Source organism: Rhinichthys klamathensis, unplaced genomic scaffold (genome assembly GCF_029890125.1).
Source record: "Rhinichthys klamathensis goyatoka isolate OS25496 unplaced genomic scaffold, OSU_Roscu_1.1 h1tg000196l_1, whole genome shotgun sequence".
Lineage (NCBI taxonomy): Eukaryota > Metazoa > Chordata > Actinopteri > Cypriniformes > Leuciscidae > Rhinichthys > Rhinichthys klamathensis.
The window spans coordinates 6902261-6926725 of record NW_026606722.1 but is presented as its reverse complement, the minus strand read 5'-3'; the positions used below and the strand labels follow the sequence as shown (position 1 = coordinate 6926725).

The 24465-nt window shown below is 38.8% G+C and overlaps 1 protein-coding gene across 1 annotated transcript in view; it reads right to left on the bottom strand.

Moving 5' to 3' along the window:
• The window catches only part of dab1a (DAB adaptor protein 1a), a 406752-nt gene that overhangs the window by 51987 nt on the left and 330300 nt on the right, over positions 1-24465 (bottom strand). The window contains 2 exon segments of the mRNA XM_056262791.1: positions 9136-9234; positions 13281-13420. Coding sequence (XP_056118766.1) covers positions 9136-9234; positions 13281-13420 — 239 coding nt within the window.

Sequence of the window (24465 nt, the reverse complement as noted above, 5' to 3'; positions counted from 1 at the left end):
GTGTACGTGACTGACTGCAGTGGCCCTGGCAGGAAATAACTCTGTCTACGGCACATCCAGAGCTCTCAACCCTTTAACCTTCATATTCCTCAGCCACCGTTATCTCATTAATGAGTTTAGCATGATTTATCACCCTTCCTCCACATATCTCTCTCTGTCTTTCTCCTTCAATACTCTCATCTCATGCATCCCGCCCTGTTCTCAACCATGCTATCATGTTCTCTCTCTCTAGCGTTTTTGTCCCATACTCTCTCATTCTGTACATGTCATTCTTTTGACTTCTTTAGACATTCAAATCTTCGGTTAAACTCTAAGAATGGTGCTTTCTAGATTTGAGGACATATATGCATTTTGTAAAACAAAAAGTGCCATATTATAACATTTAAAGCTCATTGCTCACTTACACCACCTTAACTCTTTGCCCGCCATTGACGGAAATTTCCGGCTTGCATTGTTTTCACTGTTATATGGTAGGGGGCGCTATTACACATCTTCTGAAAGATGAGAATCTCCGAAGACAAAGCAGAAACAAGCGATATCATATGTAAGCAGACGCATATACTTTTATTTGCTCAAAATGTTGCTTTTTTAATGAAACTTACCCACATTCAATAGTTGATAAATAAGAATGCATGAAGCTAGAATCATTTTGTTTTGTTATGTTTTGTTTAAAAGCAGACGGTCTGTTCTTTCTTTTGATATATTGCAAGCAAAATATTCTAGGGGGCCATGAAACTTTCATGAAAATGATCAAAAATGCTGGCGGTAGCTGGCAACTTTTGTTAAAAACGCTGGCGAGGAAAGAGTTACAATAAATAGGACAAACTCTGTTTGGGTTATTTGCAGTGCTAATGTGCCAGACAAACAGCATTATGGGGCTTTCTAGTCACAGCATGCCCAAAAACCTTCAGGTAGTTTCTCTATGAAGCCACACACACATATTTGCAGACTAGTTGTCAAGACACAGCAGTCAAAAATCAGCAGTCGGTCACTGAAAATACTGCAAGTTGAGTACGCTAACAGTTGGGTACAAATTGAATAGTACTTTGTACCAGTACTGCAGATATAACTATATTGTTATTATTTTAATATTGACTGACCTCCCTTTTACAGATAAACGCCCCTGCCTCAAATACAATATAAAACGGTATGATTAAAGTTATTCGACATGTTCCACGTCGACCATGTCGGAGTCCGATCATTATATTAAAACATGCTTGACGGTGTAGTGTGTGTCCATATTTAATCACCTCAGTGTGGGAGCTAGACATGGAGACACGGTGTCATTATTCCCATCAACCAGCCTTGACTCGCCCTCCACCCCCCCAAACCCCCCCCCCCCCCCCCAAACCTGCTGTTGCCACGGCGCCAGGTATCCACTAATTAGCAGCTGCCATTTCAATGATGAGTGTTCCAGGTCTTTGATTAGAAAGAAAGAGCAAGAGAAACTGCACAACTATATAGCGACTGGGCCTGAGAGAGGGGTAATTAGTAAGGAGAGAACTGAGTTTAATCAAAAATGCCACTGGTGCCAACACACACACACGTACATTCACACAAACACACCCACACACACTCGATCAAGGGTGGACAAGCTAGCGGGTGGGCAGCCAAAATGACTCCTCTGAGAGCGGGATTGGAAAGGAACCTCAGAAATGAGCCGCCCATAGACGCCTCTGGGAAAACGCAGCATATGGCCAGGAAAAGAGAGAGAGAGAGAGACTAGGTGCAGAGACTAATAACTCTTGACAGCGCAAAATGGACTTGAAATGCCATACGAATGAAGAATTGTATCTCATGCTAATCTGCTCTACTGTACCAGCAGGAGCTCTGGGAACTCCTCTTAGTCAAATATATCTTCAAAATATCAAGAATTGGTATCTGTTCATCAATTCAACTGTATTACAAATAGTATTAATGCCAAATGAATTACATTATATGCTGATTAACTAATGAAATTAATCATATATATCCAGTGCTGGTGATTACATGTAATCTGGATCACGTAATCAGATTACAAAAAATAAGTACTTGTAATTCGATTATATTAGATTTTCAAATACAAGTAATCAGACTAGTTGCTTTTTATTGATTACATGGTTATGTATTATTCAGACAAAGGCAGTAAGTCATTCATAAATTACGGACTCTCCCTAATTCTTCTTTATAGTGTTTAAAATGTTCCTTTCTAAAAAAAAAAAGCATATCACTTATGCATTCAGAAAGTCTTCTAGTTTTGTGAAATTGGACACACACACCAGCCACTCGTCAGAAGACTATAATTGCATGGTAAATTGAGAGCCACAAAGCATTTGACCACAGGATTTACAGAAAAAAAAACTGTTTTCTCAACATTGCATATCTAATCAACTCCTGACGACCACAATAATTATTACTCGAATTATCACTCAGTGAGTCATTTAACAATGCATTGCCATGTCTTTGGAAGGCTTTTGTCTTTCAAACACATATTTATTATTTTTAATTTAAAAGTTGTATGATTTATTTCAATATTAGCTTTTATTAAACTCACAAACCCCCTGCACTTCATTCACAAACCCCAGTCTGAAACCCAGACGTAATGTAAAATGGCATTTTTGTATAAATACAATATTATTCTATATATATATATATATATATATACTGTGTATATATAGAGAGAGAATTTATTATATTTATAATTAATAGTATTACATATTAAATTCCTTTAACTATATATTTCTTTCTTCGTTTTATCTTATTTTATTAACCACACCAAATTAATGCATTAAATTCACAGCCCTACTTTTAAATTATTATTTTTGAAAAAGAGACACTTAGCTCATTGTACTTGTCCTCACTCCATTCTCTTCTTTACCACACACACGCACACACACACACACACACACACATGCGCACACACACACACACACACACACACACACACACACACACACACACACACACACACACACACACACACACACACACACACGAACACACACACACGAACACACACACACACACACACACACACACACAAGCTCACTCCTTCTGTCTAATGATATTAGAGTAAGTGGAACAGTTATAGTCATTTACATCAACAGCTGCTTTTTGCATGCATTAGACTACTCTATTGAGTGGGTCAGATCTCATTTCTATGCAAATCAGTGGCACCGAATCAAAGATTACTCTCCCTGCATAGTATTTGTGACTTATGGAACTATATATGAAGACTGAATCTGAAAACCAAATTGGACATCTTAGGCACATTAAATATGAGAGGTTGGAGTGATTCTGAAAAATCACTTTACTGTGGATTCACAAACCATATATTCCCAAATATGTTTTGGGGGGTTGGGGGGGGGGGGGGGGGGTAAGAGAACATACAGCAGGTATCAGATGACTAGAAAACAAGTCCTTTCTGCGATTTCTAAGATAGCTTTACACGTTTAATTCATAAAGAAAACCATTATTGCTATCCAAAAAGGCTATAAAAAGGTTGAAAACATAGCCTTACGATTCATTCAATACCGGAAAATGCTAAATTTCTAAAAATAGTTAGCCATAATTAACAATCAAATTAAAATGGATTATATTGCCTAATATTAATGTGTGCTACATTATGGAAGGCGTGGCCTTTGAAGTCCATTTCCTTTGAAGAATGCAGCCTCTGAATTGGGACACAGCTTAATTATTTCATGATCGTTAAAAAAGTGTTCTATAAAGTATGAATGTGTGCAGTAATTTTGATACTACTCTTTTTTTACGTAGGCTATTATATATATAGCCTTTTATATACTAGGGAAGTAAGCATATTCGGTTGCAGCCAATCAAATAAAATATGAAATGTCATACACAATACGTGAGGAGCGCTGTTATGCATGGTGTTGCCTGCTAAGTAGAGCACACCAAATCATTCACTTATGAGATTTCATTTCAGTCAGGACACTTCCTCAGAAGGTGGCTGCTCGTGTAGACAGTAGATAGCGAGACAACTCTCTTGGTTTTGAAACCGAGCCGTGCAACTGCCACTAAGATGAATGAGAATGCTAAGGAATATCTTCCAGGTATTAAAGGCTTTGCTGGTGTAGAGAGGCATGCGGTCCTAACTGAGGAGGAGCTGGAGGTGGCAGGAGGATCTCCCTGTTTTCTGCTTCCGATCTGGTCTCCCTCTTTGTGGGAGAGTTAATAATACGAGTGGCTGGTCTTGGCAGGCCTTCAGACGGCAGGACAACAATACGATTAGCCGAGTCACAGTGCCGCACACGGTTGTCCACTGAGTCACCATAATGAAATCAGGAAGCAGCTCCTCTTCATCAGAGCAGAGCCTGGAGGCGAGAACCAATGCCAAGGAGGAAGAGATGGAGGACAGGCAGATGAAGCTGGAACCACAACACAGTGAGGAAAGCTGCTGAATCCTAAAGGGAACTGTCCAGTGGTTTCTGTCTCTCTTTCTTCTACCATCTTCATTTTTCTCACACTGGCTTGCTCATCCTTTGTCTTTTCCTTATTTTATTCCCTCTTCATAACATAATTCTCTGTTGTACAGTCTCAGTCATGTATCTATCGACTTAAATTATATAGATGGACAGTGGAAAGACAAAAAGTAGAAAAAGAGAAGACAGTAGGGTGCAAAAGTCTAAGAATTTTTTTTATATGCATTTTTATTGGGATAATATCAGTATACTTAAAGTAACTATACTTATAATATATATATATATATATATATATATAAATTATAATTATTGTTAAAGCATCTTGTTTAAGTCCTTCACATCACGTCATATTGTGACAATCCATAATTCTTATTTGGAGGTTAGGTCAACCTTTTAAATTGTTCAGATGGGAAATACAGTATTTTATTAGGGCATCCAAACTTTTATTCACACAATGCTGACAATTCAGAATGGTAGAAAAAAAAAGGGGGGAGGGGGGGGTGGAGACTTATGTCAGTAAGTGGAATGAAATGAGCTACAGAAAGAGAGAGCGATAAAAAAGTGGTACATACAGTATAAGTATAGCTTTGTCTGCAGAAGCAGAGAGCACATCTAAAATCGAATGACTTTCAGCACAGCCACTATGACATGGTCCAGTCATCTTACCTTATAAACCATCAATGTGATCAACAACCCAGACTGCAACTCTCTCTCACACACACAAACACACACTACACTCTATTACTCAATAACATCTGAGCGTACCACTGCAAACACTATAAGACTCTGTAATAGACAGAGCATCAATCCGGCTCATTGCATTGGCTCAGTCTCAGGGTCTAAATTAGAAAGTCGCCAAAGTAAAACGTAAGAATGATAGTGTGACCCTCACAGATTTAAAGGAATAGTTCACTTAAAAAATGAACATTTCACCACCATTTACTCACCATCACGTCATTCCAAAACTGTAAAACTTTTTTCTTCATTGGAACATTGAGAAATGTAACTAAACAGTTGATGGACCCCATTGACTTCCATTATATATTTTTTCCAAGTAAATGGGGTCCATCAACTGTTTGATTAATGACATTCTTCAAAATATCTCCTTATGTGTTTAGCAGAAGTAAAAAATAAAAATAAAAATAAAAACCATACAGGTTTGGAACAACTTGAGGGTGAGTAAATGATGACAGAATTTTCATTTTTGGGTGAACTATCCCTTTAAACTACCAAAACAAAGTTTCATGGCCGGTATACAAATATACATTTCACAATGGACGTTAGATTAAAACATCATTGCTGCACTAGTTTCAGAGCTAAACCAATAGCGGTACAACTTGATATATGCTGTGTAATGATGGTAAATGGTAATTGGACTGCATTTATATAGCGCTTTCACAGACCCAATGGCCACCAAAGCGCTTTACATATTGCCTCACATTCACCCATTTACTCACTCATTCATACACCGACGGTGGTGTCAGCCATATCAGACATACGATGCAATTGTAGTGTGATGCTTAAACACATACACACTCAGACACATACACACTTACAAAAGAGAGCAATGGGTCATGGTGCTACTAGATCAGAAGCATCAATGACAGATTAAAACCTTGTCATGTAGGTCACCTCCTGGCGCCATGACAACAGAGCACACTGTGCTCACATAGTAACCTCTCATTTATCACCAGCCCTCATCGGTGCAAGACCCAACCCTGAACACAGATTAATCAGCCTGTTCTCTATAAAATACCAACGATATGAATTTGCATCTAGATTTTCACCTAAAGCTTAATTTAGCTCTGAAAAAGTGGTTACGGATCTTAGAACCAATTTTTTTTAAGTTTCTTTAGATCAGTTGTATTTTGCTGGCTCCTATTTGTCTTCTAAAATAATATGACAATATTGGCCTATCTACTGCCCCCTATCAGCTCATGCAACGCTATCGCGGTTGACTGGTGTGCAACAAACCAAACTCGAGAGTTTGAGATAAGTTCATCTGCAGTTTGTGTTTATGTACTAACTTGATATAGAATTCCAAAGACATAGGCTATCTGGTCATGTGATCACAACATGGTGGCCACTACGAAGGGAAGCCCCGCCTTATATACTAGAACAACCTCTTTTCTTCCCTTGGCTTTTATCTCATCTATGTCTACGTCATATTAATCATACTTGTTAAAATTACCTCTCATTTCTTTAGGTGTAAAACCTTTTTAGTGGAAAGTGCACCTTTTTGTTAGTCTGACAAACTGATACAATAGAGATATTGAAATTTTTGCTGGCACCTATATTCTGGATGCAGCATTGCCATAAAACTGTTCAGTGACGTGTCATCTGTATCCTGTAGAATAAATCAATGTTTCTAGCAACATTATGATAAATGTTGGAAGTACTAACTAAATTGTAATGCCACAGCTGGTCATGTGATCTCAAATGGTGGCCACCATGAAGAGGTGTCCCACTTTATTTGGAATAAAACGACTTTTTTTTAGACTTTTAACTCCACACTTTGTACTAAGTCTAATTTACTTAGATGTAAACGTTTTTAGTGGAAACTGCAAATTTTTTTTTTGTTTCAACTGATATAACAAATTGACTGTTTCACTAGCTAACATCGACAGTGCTTTTGAAATGTATACTGCAGCATTACGCATTACTTTTCTTTGAGTGCCTTATACTTATGTATGTTTCTAGCAACACTGATATGACAAACGTTGAAAATACTTTTCATTTTGCCGAATAAAACACTTTTAAGGAGAAAAAAAAGTTACTGAGAGCACCTAATAAGTACGTTAAGCAAATGTAAAAAAAAACAAAAACATTTACATGACAATATAATCAAAAACAAATAATTAAAACTGAATTGAAATAATACATTATGCTGTTTACACCTCTGTGAAATGCTGTTAATAAAAACACTGTAAACCAATGTGGGACTAATGAAGCCAATGACAAACACACTCTTTGGGATTTACTTCATCTTAAAAAAAAATATATATATATATAGGCCAATATTATGATATATCAATATTATAATATAGATAGGCCAATATTATAATATATAGATAGGCCAATATTATGTTTCTAGCAACACTGATATGACAAACGTTGGAAATACTTTTCATTTTGCCGAATAAAACACTTTTAAGTAGAAAAAAAATTTACTGAGAGCACCTAATAAGTACGAAATGCTGTTAATAAAAACACTGTAAACCAATGTGGGACTAATGAAGCCAATGACAAACACACTCTTTGGGATTTACTTCATCTTAAAAAAAAATTTCAAAACTGGTTTCAAACCAAAAGGGCTTAATGGCACTTCACAACAAAAAAGAAAGAGGGAAATCAATAACTGTTACAAAGTGAAATCCTCTTTCAAACTCTCCTTCTGTGGAGCAGCACTTACAGTAGGTGTACGTGATCTGGTCTGATACTTCATAAATACGCATTATTCCCTCCGTTTATAACTAGCTCAGGTGTGATTCACTAGCTGTTATTGCCATTTACTCTCCATCAAGATGGAGTCGGGCCCTGCAGATGGGTCTTGTAAAGCTACGGTCGTTCTATTCTAAGAAGTCTGTTCAATTAGGCTTCTCTGATTTCCCCAGAGAGCGCTCCTCTCTTTAAAACGCATCATTAACACAGGCTTACCTCTCCCAAAGGATGGCCTCACCCCCCACCCCCGCCCGACGTACAGCAGACTCAAGCCTGAGCAACAGCACACAGAAACCATCTTTTCTCATCGACCCAAACTTTTGAGGCCTAGAAAATGAGGGCCTCTTGAAGAGCCATGAGCACTAGACTATAAACTATGTCCACGAGTATAATGTACATTCTGCTTTGTTTTCAGAGTTATGTCTGTGAAATAATTGGCATTTATACTTTTGAGCAAACAGAAATGTTAAGGTCTGTGCACATTTCAGCTGGTTACAGACCGATGCTGCGGAGCAATTATTTACACACACTGGTTAATATTGGTTAAAATTATAATATTTTAAGTAACGACTTAAGGGATGTTCTCATTAATCCTGATAACTATAATTATAAATAAAAACTTCTAATATGAAAAAGTCCACACAACAGTTATAACAAAAATGACACAGAAGAACGATATTGTTGGAATCACTTTCAGAACATGTACGATAAAAAAAAGATAAGAGTTCGAGCATTTAAAGCAGCGGCCAGCATAACTGCAGCACACACATATAATAAACAGAAAGTTATCATGAATTGTGAATGTTAACATAGGTATTGTAATAGTTTATATATTTATAGTCATTGTTCTTGGTGTGAACAGGTCTTTAGTCTTTAGTCCAATTCAAATCGCTAAGTTACAAGCTAATTCGAGACTATTGATTGACTCACGAAAAAGAACAACTTCTGAAGAATCATTTGTCTTTGAATCGGACATCTTGGCTCATCTTGTGTTTGTTGTTGCAATTAGCTCTCCCATTGTACTGAGGTTTTTACTGATGCCGACTAGCCTACTTTATAGCTCTTTCCTGTCATTCGTCAATTGATGAGAGGGAAATAAAACAAATGTCAACTAGATCACATCTCCAAAGTAATGAAAAACCCAAAATGTCGTTTTTGTAGATAAAACAAACTGAAACCAGGTTAGGCATCTGAGGATTTGTATTCATGGCTCAGACACTTGCTTCAAAGGATCATGGATAGTGACAGGACACAATTCCCACTGCCCCCGACTCACCCCCGACTTCTCATCGAAGATCTTGATCCCTCCAAAGGACACAGTGAGAAAAACTTTCTGTTTGTGTTCTCCTTTAGACCGCGCAGAGGCTGCGATTCCCTGCGGACAAGAAGATGAAAACAGAAACATGAGAAAAGACGAAATGAAGATAAAACAAGGAACAGAGCAGGGAATGGCAGCATTCGCTACTTGCTGCAATCCTTGGGGAGCATTAGCAGTTATGTAAAGACATTGATTCAGTTTCTCCACGTTTTCAACCATTTCTGGCTTGGAGGTTCTGATATGTGCAGGTTGAGAGAGAGTGAAGACATCTAGTTTTTACTGGGTCTATACTGATGCCATAACTATGGTCATTCAAAACTAGACATAAATCCCAAAATGTATATGCACAAACCACATTTCAAAACATTGCTTATGGTAATGTATCCTCAATAAACCATTGTTTTGAGAACAAAGAGCAACGAATTAGCAAATTAAACTGCATTATCGGTGTAAAGTGTGAATAGGACTGCACTACCCAATCAAAACCATGGCTGAAACTGGTCTGCGCTTCCAGCTAATAAATGAATCCACTTGGTAGTGTCCAGTGGTTTGCACAAATAATTGGTCAACACGGTGTTCTACTGTTATTTCCACACTATGCCATTCTAAATGCAGACACAATGAACTATTTAAAAACATAGAATATCATTAATCTCTTTTGCTAGTATCCCTCACATGCCAACAAAACCTTTGAATTGAAATGAGAATGAGATATGAGTGTGGCCCGTTCTCATATACGGATACAGATTTAAAACCAAGTGGCTCAAATCGAATAAAAATAAAATGCCTGAATTGTTTGACAGTGTACAGGTAAATGCAGTAAGAGAGAATGCCTCTCGAACATTTAAAGCTGTTGAATTATCTATCAGCCACAGACTGGAAAGCTGACTGTCCAATTTTACAGTTAACCCGTAAAAGCCCACTGTGGAGATCAGCTTTTGAAGTCCAGGGATCACTGCTTCTTTGATGATGGTGGATCGACCAATCAGCAAGGATGAATATGGGGTCATTTGGGCCAGTGACTACCAAGGGCCACACCCTGAAAGACCCACAGTGGCCCTACAAAAGGCACTGCAAATGTAAAATTGCGTCAACAGGAACAGATAAAAAAGGATCCCTGAAATGACCTATACAATACAAATAAAATAAGGTGACTTCTTAGTTGGTTAAAGGGGTTACCTGCACTTCCAAAGGAGGGACAGAAACTTCTCAGGTTTCTATAAAATATCTTAATTTGTGTTTTGAAGATTGAACAAAGTCTAACGGTTTTGGAACTACATGAGGGTGAGCAAATGAAGACAGAACTATCCTTTTAACACAAGTTTGAATGTATTATAAATGTATTAGTACACACAACTCACAATGGACACAATTCATTTTCAACAAGAGGGGTGGGAGGAACGAAAAGTGGCATCCTTTAGTAAAACTCCTGCAAAAGACCAATAGCGAATCTAAGAGCAGCATAGAGAGAAAAGTCCCACCCCAGATGGTTGTACGTCGCCTTTGCCAGACTCTGATAAGAAGATCACACCTAGATTTTTTAAATAAATTTTTATAAGCAACATGTCAAGCCAAATTTGCAAAATATAAATTCGCAATTATCTTAAGCCAGGGGTAGGCAAGTTCGGTCCTAGAGAGCCGCTGTCCAGTAGAATTTAGTTCCAACCCTAATCAAACACACCTGAACAAGCTAATCAATGTCTTCAGGATTACTAAGGCTATAGGCAGGAGAGGTTTTTTTTTCAGTGTTGGAGCCAAACTCTTCCGGACAGCGGCTCTCTAGGACCGAACTTGCCTACCCCTGTCTTAAGCCAAAGCCAAAAATGGCTTTTAAATCAAGCTTGCGTCAAATGTCCAATCCAATCCAAGGTTTTTGGGGTGGGTGTGGGCGTTCTTCCAAGATGCTGGAGCCCTCGAGTCTTCCAGGACCGTAATCTGTCCGAGCCAATCAGATGAGCCCGTTTCTTGATCTTCCTTCCGAGTGTGCAGGGAGAAGCATCCGTCAGTCGCATGATGTATCTTAGCACACCATTATGCCTATCCATATGTGCTGGCGGGATGATGAATGAGCCTTTCTAATGCCAGTAGTAGCATGATGGAAAGAGCACAAGCTCTGACATTTCAAACTCAGAAGTGGGAGTGTGTCCATATAAGTGCTGCTGGAGTGAAGAAGAGATGCAGATGTGAAACATAAGAGGTCTGTTTGCAGTCCAGGGAATGTCCAGAGAAGAGCATCGTCTGTAGGAAAAGCTGGACAGATGCTGGATGTGATGTTAAGAACGTTTTTATAGCTGATTATCAAGGGAGGATGGGGATTATATGAAATGACTCAAGTCGAACTGTTGTTGAAACTCTCCTTACCAGAGAGACATAAAGAGTGTGAGAGAGGAATAAGAGATTAAAAAATGACACCATGGGACTCATTTGTTTGCTAAGGAGTGGAGGACTGTGGGAATATGAGTATAGATTATGTGTCTGGATGAGTGAGAGGTAAACAGCTCTGATCAATAACAGTCTGGACATTCCAATCAGACCAACATGCAAATCGGATGGCGAAATTACCCTCTCTCTCAAACACACTGAGAAACCAATCTAAACACTGGTGAAAAGGGTGCGATTTATGGTGAATGTACAATAAAAATACACTGATTTCCGGAAAGTGTTCATCTATACACAAACAGAGCATCCCATTTAAACACAGTAGTGTGACCTCTGCTGCTAATCTTCACTCTCGGTCTCAAGAGCCGCTCTAGAAACTGACGCAGTATTTAGCGTCCTTGTTGGCGAAGCCAATCGTAGGGATTCCAATTCCGCTTGGATCAGTGAGAGTAAAACCAAATAAATGTGTGCCGTGATGTGATAGCAATGATGTTTAGAGGGGTCAGTGTAACGTGGGCCAGTGCAGGTAAACCTCACTCTCGTGGCCCCAAACTCATGCAGAGGGGTGCGAGTAGGACCAGTTATACTTCTTTTGAGAGGAAGGGTGGGCATTTCAAGTTGGTGATTATTGCTCAGTTTGCTAAGTGGTAACGCTGTGCATGCAATACAATGCTTCACAAGGCTTGTAGCAAAAACTAGAGAGATTTACACACAGTAGAGTGACCTCTGCTGTCCACACGGTGAATGTGATTTCACCAAGTACCACATGTTCCTGTATCAACATCTTTGTTGATCCTGGATCAACTTTCCAATCAACCAATCAGATTTGAGGGACAAGTTTACAGTTTATGTCAAGTTTAGGCTTAGAACCAGAGTGAAGTACTTCAACATCAGTGTTATTAACCTTTCATTACCCTCTGATTTTAGGGAAAAGTTATGGGTAGGGTTAGGTTTAGGGGTAGGGATTGGGTAAGGACTACATTTTGGGACAGGAATGTTGATCCAGGATCAACAAAATATGTTGATCCAGGACCATGTCTTACTTGGCAAAATCACGGTGACCTGTTCACACGGCTTAATAACCAATCTGATGGATGTGGTTTATCTATTTATTAAGCTATTGAAGTTACACCTTTATATAGCTATTTACATGATGACTGACAAAATATATTGTATTATTAGTTTTTAAATAGATGTAATTATAAATAGTACTTGAAAGATTTTTATATGAATACTTTATTTCCAATTAAAGACATTTACAAAAGAGATGTTTTGTGACATCTTATTCAATATTTTCGAAACCGTTGACAGTCGCATCACATGACATTTTATAACCTGAACTAACCTTACCTTGTCATAAAAAGCTCAAATTATCTGATATTTTAAGATACTTATTGACACACAGTTATGAGGCTCTGCAGGGGCCCTCTCTATGATATAATTTCCTGTTTTATGTTGATCACACCACATGACTTTGATTTGGAAGACAAAAGTATTAATAAGCACTGAAATTAAGTTTTGGTCAAATATACCATTTGAACTAAATAGTAACAGTAAAGATATTAGATTAGTCCTTGTACTATGTATGAATTCAAATACATTTTTAATGTATTTTTGAATAAATTAGTAGACAAAATTAAATCATGTCATTGACTAATATACAGAAACATCAATGGCATAAATACATAAACTAAATGTATAGAAAGCAACCAACACAAACACACCTTGAGTTTCATCATCGAGTCCTGACAGAGTTTGTCTCCTCTTGCGGCGGTGACCTCATCTATGCCGATGAGTTTGGCCTTGTAGCGAACACCATCCCCCTTAAAACGCTTTATCAGAGCTGCTTCACTGCGGTCCTGCCCTGGAGAAAGAAAAAAAAGAGAAGGAGATGGATGAAGCACACAGTCATTTGATGAATTCTGCATATCTGCAGCACATCTCCTCCTCCCTCCATCCACTATCATCTCAAAATGCCATTACTTTTCCGACGATCAGCACAATCTGGACTTTGCAGCTGACAAAAATACCAAGCGATATTCTAATAGCCTGTATTTAACCCAGCCCACATCCTCATATTTCTAATACTGTGTTCTGTTCAAGCAGTTAGATATTTAATCTCAGTCTAGTTGCTGAGTTCCAGCTGGAGTTTGTCTGCATGAGCCTGGAGGGCTGTTCAAAGTCAAGGTTTAAACTCAACCCGGAGCTCTGAAAACCCTCCCTAACCCCCAGATGCCCCGCATTTGCCGCCATATTTTCAGCTCAGAATGAAGGTCAAGACTGCTGCATGTGTGTGGCCGTAATTGCAGGTATGTCAGACCCGAGGCATGATGGTGAAAGGTTGGTTTCAAAGTAAAAGCGCTGTGTCCTGGTCTGGTGTGAGGCGATAGGAGGGATGAAAGCCTGTTTTTTTTTTGCTCTCACATCAAAGTGGACGCCTATCGGCCAATCACGGCATAGAAAGATCAAGTGGTTCCTCCCACGCCTTCATCACAAAGCCTATAACTGGATAACTGGACTGACCAATCGATGAGCCTCGAAGGATGTAGACCAATTAACTGGCTCACACTCAGTGAAGCAAAGACAAACAGACCCAATTAGGTCTGAGCCTGCAGTTTGATCAGAAGACAAAGCCAAATAGACACATGCCAGGACACACATAAACTTGCTTAGGCTTAATTGAAAGCATATATAAGAAGGAAGGGTGAAAGGAGAACATGTTCAATAATAAAAAAAAATAATCAAGAAGGACTGGGAGACCTTACTCACAGCAACACAATCGTTCAGTCAACCCGCTGACCCCATGTCCGCCCCTTTTGTAAATGTCTTTCTCCCTTTACCAACTTGACATTTCTCTCACTCACACATTCTGCCTCTCTTAGCTCTTGTATTGTTGTGGTATCAGTAGTATCTTTTGTTGACCTTGTTTCTACATACCCCTTCAAGTTGTCAATTGTTGCAGCTCAACAGTTGCGTCAAAAATTAAACTATTATGCAAACGGGATGCACCAGCTTTGGGAAGCTAAACTGACTGACTGACTGACACTAGAGACTGCGGTCTTCAGTGTCCTTGTTGGTGTACCTGCTTCCAATGCCGGCCGATGCTGATTTGAGTGAGGTTATGGGGGGTGAGATGTAATGGAGGCCATCTAATAAGACCTGTGCAGCTAAACCTCACCTCCGTGGCCTCAAGAGGCGCACTAGAAACTGATGCTAGAGGCAGAAGTATTTAGCATCCTTGTTAGCGCACCTGCCTCCAATGCCGGTTGATGCAGAGTCCAATCCCTCTTGGAGCAGTGAGAGTAAAACGAAATAAATTGGTGTTGTGATGAGATAGCAATGAGGTTTAGAGGGGCGAGTGTAGCGTGGGCCAGTGCAGGTAAACCTCACTCTCGTGGCCCCAAACTCATGCAGACAAAGCCTCACGCTGGTTTAAACCCCAATCAGAGGGGTGTAGGACAAGTTACTGTGCGTTCACACCGGACGCGAATAGCGCGTCAAATTCGCATCTACCACGTCTAGTTTGACGCTTGACCTATTTGTGTTAATTTGCGCGTCAAGAGTGAAACTGACGCGCGTAAAAACAAAAGTTTGAAGCGAAATTTACGCGCGTCACGCGCGTCGGATTCGAAACCCGTTGGCGGCCATTTTTTTTATTTTGATCGAGCATTCATCGGGAGAGTCACCGCTCTGTATTTGCTCTGGAGAGCAGAACAGCGACGTAGGGATCATCGTCGCCGTATTTGTGTCCACCAGACCCTTCGGAGGCGAACCCAGTTTGGCGAGTTTCGCCATTTGCTCGCTCCAGGAGCTGCGCCTGGATGACGGCTGCTTTCTGCCGTACTTCCGCCTGTCCCGCGCCCAGTTTGATGACCTGTTGTCCCGCATCGGAGCGAGGATCACCCTCGCCCTCACCCACCTAATATGTCATTTATTTTTGTATTGATGATAAATGGAGCCAGTCTCCAAAAGTGATTAACCTGTCCTGTGATTTTTCTCTCTCTCACACAACACTGTCCAGACACGAACGTATGCACTATAGTATGTTGGTGGTCTTTACATTATAATAATATTTCATATAATCTAGATATGGAATAAATAGCATTTAATACAAAATGAACGTCTCATATATTGAAATCAAGTTTTATGTGATAAAAAATTAGCTTTTTGTGCATTAGAACCACACAGGCATTAGTCATATTACAAAATAATTTATTGAAGCATCGGGATACTTACCCTAACCCTAACCATGTGACAGCAAAAAGCAGCTAGGCTCCTGATTGGTTAACGCGGTGCGAATTGAAGCTAAAGTTCCGATTTTTCAACTCGGGTGGCGAACGCGTGAATGCACAAAAAGCACTTAATAAAATCATTCGCGCGTAACGGGCCAGATGCTCAATTCGCGCCATTCGCGTGAACTTGACGCGCGAATGAGGCGTATTCGCGTCTACCGCGCCGCGCTCTACGCCTCATTCGCGCCGCAGGAATTTTTTACGCTCGTAACGCGTCTTTGCATTGACTTAACATTGAAATCACTCTCGCCGGAGGCGCTATTCGCGTCCGGTGTGAACACACCATTATACTTCTTTTGAGAGGAAGGGTGGGCATTTCAGGTCGGTGATTATTGCTCAGTTTGTTAATTGGTAAAGCTGTGAATGCAATACAATGCTACACAAGGCTTGTAGCTAAATTTAGAAACATTTGTGATTCTGAATGACAATTCTGACCAAAACCTGAGGTAATTTACTTAAGACACGCATGTAGAGACACTCAGCAATAGGCTATTGTCACGGGATAATCAGGAAACATAAGCGAGGACTCAATTGCAGGAAAACAAAGGTAAGATTTTAATTAACCAAACAAACAAAATACAAAGTACAAACAAAACTCCCACATGGGGGAAAAACCAGAACAAATACTACCAAGGCAAAAACACGAGGAACAAGAAACAGGAACTTAGACAAACGAACCAGCACTGGACTAAAAACACAAAGGAAGCTATAAAGGAAACACACACAGGAGGGTAACGAGACAACAGGTGAGGAATGTTAATACTAAGCAGATAACGAGAAGGGAGGAGCTAACAATTAGACAGAAAGCACATGGCACAGGAATAGTCAAGAACCATGTGCTCACATGAAACTAGACTAACATAAACACAAGACAGACAGGAAATGTCATAGCTCTGTCACCACACAGAACTAATAACAAAAGCAGAAGAGACATAGCCATGACAGCTATAAATTTAACAACACAATTTAAGGCAATATTTGATGTAAATGTTTTATTTGTCAGAAATATTATTCAGTATTCATATATACCAGAATAGAAAGCAATAAACAAGAATTTTGTGGCCAGAAAATGATGGTAAAAATAAAACGATTCTTATATGGAGTTCCTCAGATTGCCACACTGGTGGAAACCTCTGGAGAAACTCCTTCAGAAAAAGCAAAACAAGTTCTCTGAGAAACTTAAAAAGCTTTAGAGAACCCCATGTGTAGAACTTTATGAGTCAATGGGTGCATTCTTCGTCATAAGGCAAGGTTTGAGCACTGAAGTTTAACTCCAAATTATGCCTCAAGTATGTTTTTACATGCTACTAAACTGTGTGTATAGATTACCAAATATGTATGAGATGCTCCGCAACCGTCCAATGGATTTCACTGCCAATCTGTGGTGTATTGCGGGCTGTCCAAGCAACCGAACAATCATTAATCTATAGGAGTGCTGAGAGAAATTGCTCTGGGCTTCTAGTGCAACATATATCAATAACACTGACACAATGTGGCATTATGCTGAAGTAAGAGATGAGCCATAATGAATAGTAGTCTATGTCCTTCACATGCATAAAACATACATTAGGCAGCTGATGAAGAGGAGCATTCATGACAGCTGATAAATTAACAACTCTTCGAAGGTCACCGCACACATGATGGAAGGAACACACTCATCCTTTTTTTTTTTGTTCAACGAAAGTTGTTTTAGACTCCACTGACTTTAATTAAATGGACAACAAAAGTTGAAACTATCTTTTGTTCCACAAAATAAACAATGTCATATGGGATTGGAACGGCATGAGGGGGAGCAAACGAAGACAGACTTTTTATTTTTAACTGAACTAGTGCTTTAACCCATTCGCTCTGACTCTAACTCTGACAGTTCGTGGAGAGCTCCGGAAAGATGATAACTTTCAGCTGTCCCTCAGCGGCAAGGATGGGAAGGATAAACACTCATTTATTTCCCCCCAGTTCAGAACGCTCCACCTGCAATGCCGCTTATTATTACTGCAAACCTCAGGGGCTGAACTTTGGCGGTAAAGAACTGACCGTATGAGTGTGTGGGTGGATATATCTGTGTCAAAAGGCAGCAAACTATACTGTCCAAGTAGAGATGTCTTGAAATGAGCTCCAGCTCTCTACCCTGCAGGGCTCCAAAGTCCTCATTCAGGCTGAGGACAGCTCACTGTTTCTTGGAGAGAAGTCTGGATCTCACCCACTCCCATGGCCCTTCAAAATGAGGGAACTCTGGCAGCAAGATGCCGGGAGCAGTTGACATTAGGTCTAATTGAAGGAGGGCACAGGAGCTTGAACTGCTTTATGCAGTTGCAACTGTAATCCCAAAAACCAGAGCCCCCACAAATTTAAAAATGAACGGCTAAATTATAATATAACACTGATAACACTGACATAATTGTTTAAATGAAGATGTGAGACCTATTTCATTTGAATTTACAAATTTACATATACAAATTCTCAATGTTAGTATATGAAACAGGATTATTAATAGAAGATATTATTAATTGAATACACATTATTAAATACAGTATATATGTTTGTAATAATACTATTTTTTTGTGTACTACTGATGTATGTTTATTTCGTTTAAAATCATGACAAAATAAAGAACAATAAATACAAATATTATTAAATACTTATAATTTAAAAATCATAGACACTAGCTAAACAGAAACACTGATTAAAAGGTGTCACAATTTTCCCGGCACCATTTTCCATTTAAACAGTAAAATTAAACGACTTTGGGAATGAACTAGTGATCCATAGGAAATTAATAAACTAATTAACTAGCAAATCAGAAACTGGCCAATAAACCGCAAGCACAATTAGGTGAATTAACAATCAGAAAAACCAATATATACTGTAGTATAGACAAAAATAAAAGGCAAACTTTATTGGAGGGACCTTGCAACCAAAATATCAACATGTAATATTATCTATAGAACCTACTAATTCATGAGATATGTTTTATAGGAATCATTTGAAAAACTCATAAATAAGCTAATAAATAATAAAAAAGCGAATATATTGTTTTTCTATAACCTTGAACTATACTGCACTGTAAAACATCTTAAATTGCACAAAGAAAAAAATGGTTTAATCTTAGAAAAAGATAGAAAGAACATGAGGGCTGCTTACCTCGCCCACTTATACGCACTTTCTCTCTCTCACACACACACACTCATTTTATTACTACTGGGCTGGCATCTCCCTGTGGCATTGTGTCAATGCCAGCAACCACACATCGCCTAATGACTCCCTACAAGACTTTTCATTTTCTTACAACACAGGTCCCGTCCTTATTGAATTAAGGCGGCTGCTGTCGACTTTAAACTCTCTCTCTCTCTCTGTCTCTCTCTCTCTCTCTCTCTCTCTCTCTCTCTGAATCATCTATCTATCTATCTATCTATCTATCTATCTATCTATTCTAATTAACAAGTAGAACTTATGTCAAATCATATTGGGCTACATGCTATGGCGCTAGCAGGATTCAATCTGTTTGGTGTTGTAAACCATTTTTTTGTGTTATTTATTTATCCTTCCAGATGAAAATGGAAATTAATTAATGTTCCTTCTGAGACCAGAAGCGATAGTCGTGTTGTCGTTTGAAGTTGCTTAAAAATGTTGAGTTCGTTAGACTTCAAAGAATCGTACAGTTTTTCAAGCCTTGGTCGAATTTAAATCTGATAGATCTTAAATCCCCTCAAGTGAGATGCAGTCGAGAGACAACACAAGAAGCCGTGTGCGCAAATACACACACGTGCATGTACACGCGTCTGGAAATTTTAGTTGATGTAGGTCACTGCTGACAAAAGCACTAAAGCAGAGGCTTTAAGTAACGCATGGTTCATTTACTGGTCTCTCAACACACATGCCATGAACCTGACTTCCCTAACATAAAACTGACTACAGCTTCATCTATCGATCTCCTTTAATGACCTTATGTTCATTCACTCTCCTCTTAAGAGTGAGAAGGCAGGGAGATATAAAAAAGCTTTTGCTAATCTTATTAGATTGATGGGTAAGAAAACATCAAAGTATGTGAGATATCCATCAGTGAGGATGTGAGCGCATCTAATCAGCCTTCTGTCGAATGGACAAAATGGGCCAATTCTCCACGGGGCGCACTGTATTCAGACCTAGTTTAGATGTTAAGTGTGCATGCGTGTGCTTGTTTGCACTATACAGTAAGTGAGAGCCTGATTTCTAAAAACTGTCACCTGACATATATATTAAAGTCCTTTAAAACTAAATTAAGAGGTTCAAAAATTTACATTTTGCACATTTTAATAAAAATTTACCAGTAAAAAAAAAAATACTGTAATTGTACCATGATACAATCATTGTAATTCCTTGGTACAAAATGGTTACATATTCATTTAAAATGGTATTTACATACTTAAAACTACTTCAATGAAAACCATGGTATTATCATGAATAAAAAACATGGTCCTACAAAGATGGAAATATCCGAAATCCTTGTGGGGAATTTTTTTTTGGTCCCCATGAGGAAAACAGCTTATAAATCATACAGAATTAGGTTTTTTGAAAAGTAAAAATGCAGAAAGTTTTGTGTGATGGGTAGGTTTAGGGGTTGGGTTAGTGTAAGGGGAGACAATACTTTGTACAGTATAAAAACCATCATGTCTATGGAAAGTCTCCATAAAACATAAAGGCCCAATACGTGCATGTGTGTGTTTGTGTGTGTGATTATGTGGCAGATCTATGATTCATTCATCACTTTATAGTCAAAAGTTTCTCTGCATGTGTTCCTGACCCCTGTGGAGAGAATCCACACAAACAATTCAGAAGAACAGACAGGAGAGACAGAGAGGTCCCATAAACCCCAGACTGTCAGATCACATCTACTTGAAAACTATCATCAGTCCTGGACGACACGATACACGGTTTTATTGTACATCTCTAACAGACAACTAACAGCAAATGTCTGGCCTCGACAACTCAACACACAGAAATATATGCTCAATGTATAGAAACATGAAGTACAAGATAGATGGAAGAGAAAGAGAACATTATTATTTCCTTTTTTTTCTTTTATTCCCTAGTAATTTTGTGAAATCACTTCACTATATCTACAGTTTGTACATTATTTAAGTTTTCCTTCTATGCAATTAAACTGCAAAGCTTTTAGCGAAACGAATTATACAAATCATTTGTCATGCCAATAAAGCACATTAAACCTGAAGCTGAGCGTTTGAATGAAATCTTGCTGCGAGCCTGAAGAAATTAAACAACAATTTGCAAGCTGTGCTGGAAACTGAGCCTTATATCCATCATTTCAAAGCCCCCATCCCTCACACACATTCACAGTTCCGTGTTCAACAGAGAGTAGGGAGGCAAATTCCCACTGAGAATTTAATGCAACTTCTATGGCGGCAAATCAATGCCTAAAAGAACCGAGCGCACAACTGATGCTGGCGCGCACGCTAAATTACCTCCGCGAGAGGATTACAGATCTACACGTGAGGAAGCGGGAACTCGAGAGTTCATTTCAAACCCTGAGCGCGCATGCCATCTCCTCTGCGCTTGATCTGCCGCTTTTGCTCGCTCAAACAATTTTATTTTTGGCAGTTGAGGGGCGGGACTTACTGTTTTAATAAACTCAAATGTCATTGGTTACTTCCCCTTTCCCCTTTTCCTGTGTAGATCTGTAATCCTCTCGCGGAAGTAATTTAGCGTGTGCGCCAGCATCAGTTGTGCGCTCGGTTTTTTTAGGCATTGATTTGCCGCCATAAACTTCCATGTTTGCAATCAAGTTCGAGTTCATATGCCTCATCAAGTGGCTTCTCCGTCTCAGGCAACAATCATCTGAGCAGTTAAAAACCTGCTATCACTATAATGGCCCCGATATACAGTACTAGTTCAAGCTAAATCGAAGGTCGAACTGGTGTGACCTCACTTTAAACAAAATCAGGCTAAAATGAAGAAATGTTTGCTCCGGCTGGTAACACCCTCGACTACCATTGGTCTGTGGCGATTACGTAATAGGTACTGTGGAAATTTATCCGGTTCATTTCTTCTGTTCAGGGCTGCATTTCTAAATAGCATCGTAAGCCAATGTAGAACCATTGGCACCAATGGTCTGTATCCGTTAATCTCACGATGCTTTTGAGAAATGCAGCCCAGTCCGTTGAGGTTGAAAATCTGATTAAAAACACGAACACACTGGAGAGCTGCTTTAACAACTCAAGTTGTAATTCTAACTGAAAGTGACACTGGCACTGTTTTTCATGTTTAATACTGTAAAGCTGGTTACTTTAAGCAATCTATTTGATAAAGGGCAATATCAATAAACGTGACATGACTTGACTTGAATGGAGTGACGAATTGCAGAGCTTGTGCAAACATCCACATCGCTTTGATCAGATGCTGAAAACTACTGTTGTCTCACCTCTTGTCATTTTAGTTGCGTGTTTCTTTTGTTATTAAGAGGAAAGTGTGCAGCACATACTGTATTTTCATTAGCTTCTCTCAGAAGCGTGGGTGGTGTTGAGATGTTTGCTAACAGTGCAGTGGGTGTTCTTGTATATACAGAACCAGCATGACTAAATAGCTATTTGGCAACTAATTATCATAAATGCTAAAGTAATCACACATTAATGTAAACATAGGCCTAAGTGTTCCTCTATGTCTGTTCATGGAGTTGACTAAGACACGTAAGCAACAGGCGAACTGTCAATGACTGTGGCAACCTTGAGGCATCGCCTGTGGCAGTCATGACCCTTTTGCTCCCACAATGTCCTGTTCTTCTGTTCCCTCCAAATCCCCTATCCCGCCCTCCCTGCTGTCACTTTCAATTGAAGCAGTCATTCAACAAGACGTCGTCCCTTATACCTCAGTCTTTCAGTCTACCTGACCCTGCTGTTCTTCCTAACCGACTCTCCTCTGAAATGCGAGTATAGTTATTTTAACTCTTGATTTACTTTCTTCAACTAAGATGAATTTCGATTAGCAAATTAACATTGAACTTATGAAACGGTTTGGCATTTTCCTGCTTAATATTAAAGTCCCCATGAATTCAAAATTGACCATACTTACTTTGTTTGCCTAAATTGATCGTTTTGTGGTGAACAATTCATCCATGCAAGTCAATCCACACAAAAACATTTTTTGGCTTCGTAATCTTTAATCAAAATCTGAAATTTCCCCTTCCCTCTGCATTGGAGGACCTTCCTTGATGACGTAGGTTTGACGGTTTGGGTGTCTGCTTAACATCCGTAATCACGCCCCTCCAACTGAGAGTAGACAGGCTGAATGAAAACACCTACTTTTCTAGATCCAATCAGGTGCTAGTTGGAAAAAAAAGCCACGCCCACCATTTTGCCTCATTTAGTATTCCGTTTCTCTCGGAAATACGTCACAACACTGGAGAAAAGGCGTTTGCAACTTCCGGTTCACAGGGACTTTAAATATTTCAGAATTGTTAAATTGGTCATTGTAGCAATTTGGTACAGACTTTGTGAACAGATAAAATAAAATAAAAAATGTCCACACAGATATTCTGTATCAGAGTCAATGACATCTAAGAGTGTCCTAGATAAAGATCAGGGAAAATAATTTTCCATAAATACTGTCATTACACTTCAAATAAATTCAAATAAAATCAAATAAATTTAATTATTTTATTTATTTTACATAATTTTATTATTAATTATAAACAAAAGTTTTTTTAAACACATTTCCCAATTTAAAAAACTATTGTAAATAAATATAATTAATATTTTTTAAACATCATCAAATTTGACATGCTGGTCACACCACACGACTTAGATTTGATCTGGCAGACAAACAAATACATGTAACTTTGCATTTGTAATGTTGTTGTTGTTTTAAATAAATTAATATAAATAAAGTGTGTAATTTTACTGCCAGTAATACAATTTGAATATTGCTATTTTTGAGAATGTCTTCTTCAAAAGTAATTTGTTAAAAATATTAACAATAGCTTTTGCCATTCTTCAATATGCAATACATGCAATAGTTAAAAGAAATAATTTTCATACAAAGATATGCAGAGAAATCCATGGACATGCCATTTGAGGCTGATACCTAAAAAACACTTGTCTCTCTTGACAAAAAAACAAAAGAAATAGCAGAATGCTTTAACTGGTAGCAGCTCCCGTCTGTTATTTTATAAAAACTGGACACTCTGCACCCAAGATCATGTATCACTTTCTCTAAACAAAATGGCTCCATAGTTCAGTTAGAGGGCCTATAACTCAGCACTAAACACCCTCCCTCCGGTACGCCTCTCTCCCCCAGAACTCATCATTTACTATATGAAACACTGAACCACAGAAAAATAAAAAGCTACTTTATCACAGCAAAAGAATAACATCACCTAAACACAGTGAGTGCCGAGTGGCAATAATGCCATCACAGCAAAGCAATAAATCTAGCATATATTCCTTCCCACTTCTTCCCCTCTATCCTCGCTTCAAATGCACATTTGGAGGAAAGATGATTGCCGATGAGCAGTGAGGAGAACTAGTCTGCTGCTTTGCTATGGCTATTTGAGTGAGAATGGAACGAACTGAGACTGTAAGTACGTTTGGGTCCTGTCTTGATGGAAAAGCACATTTTAATAACAGCC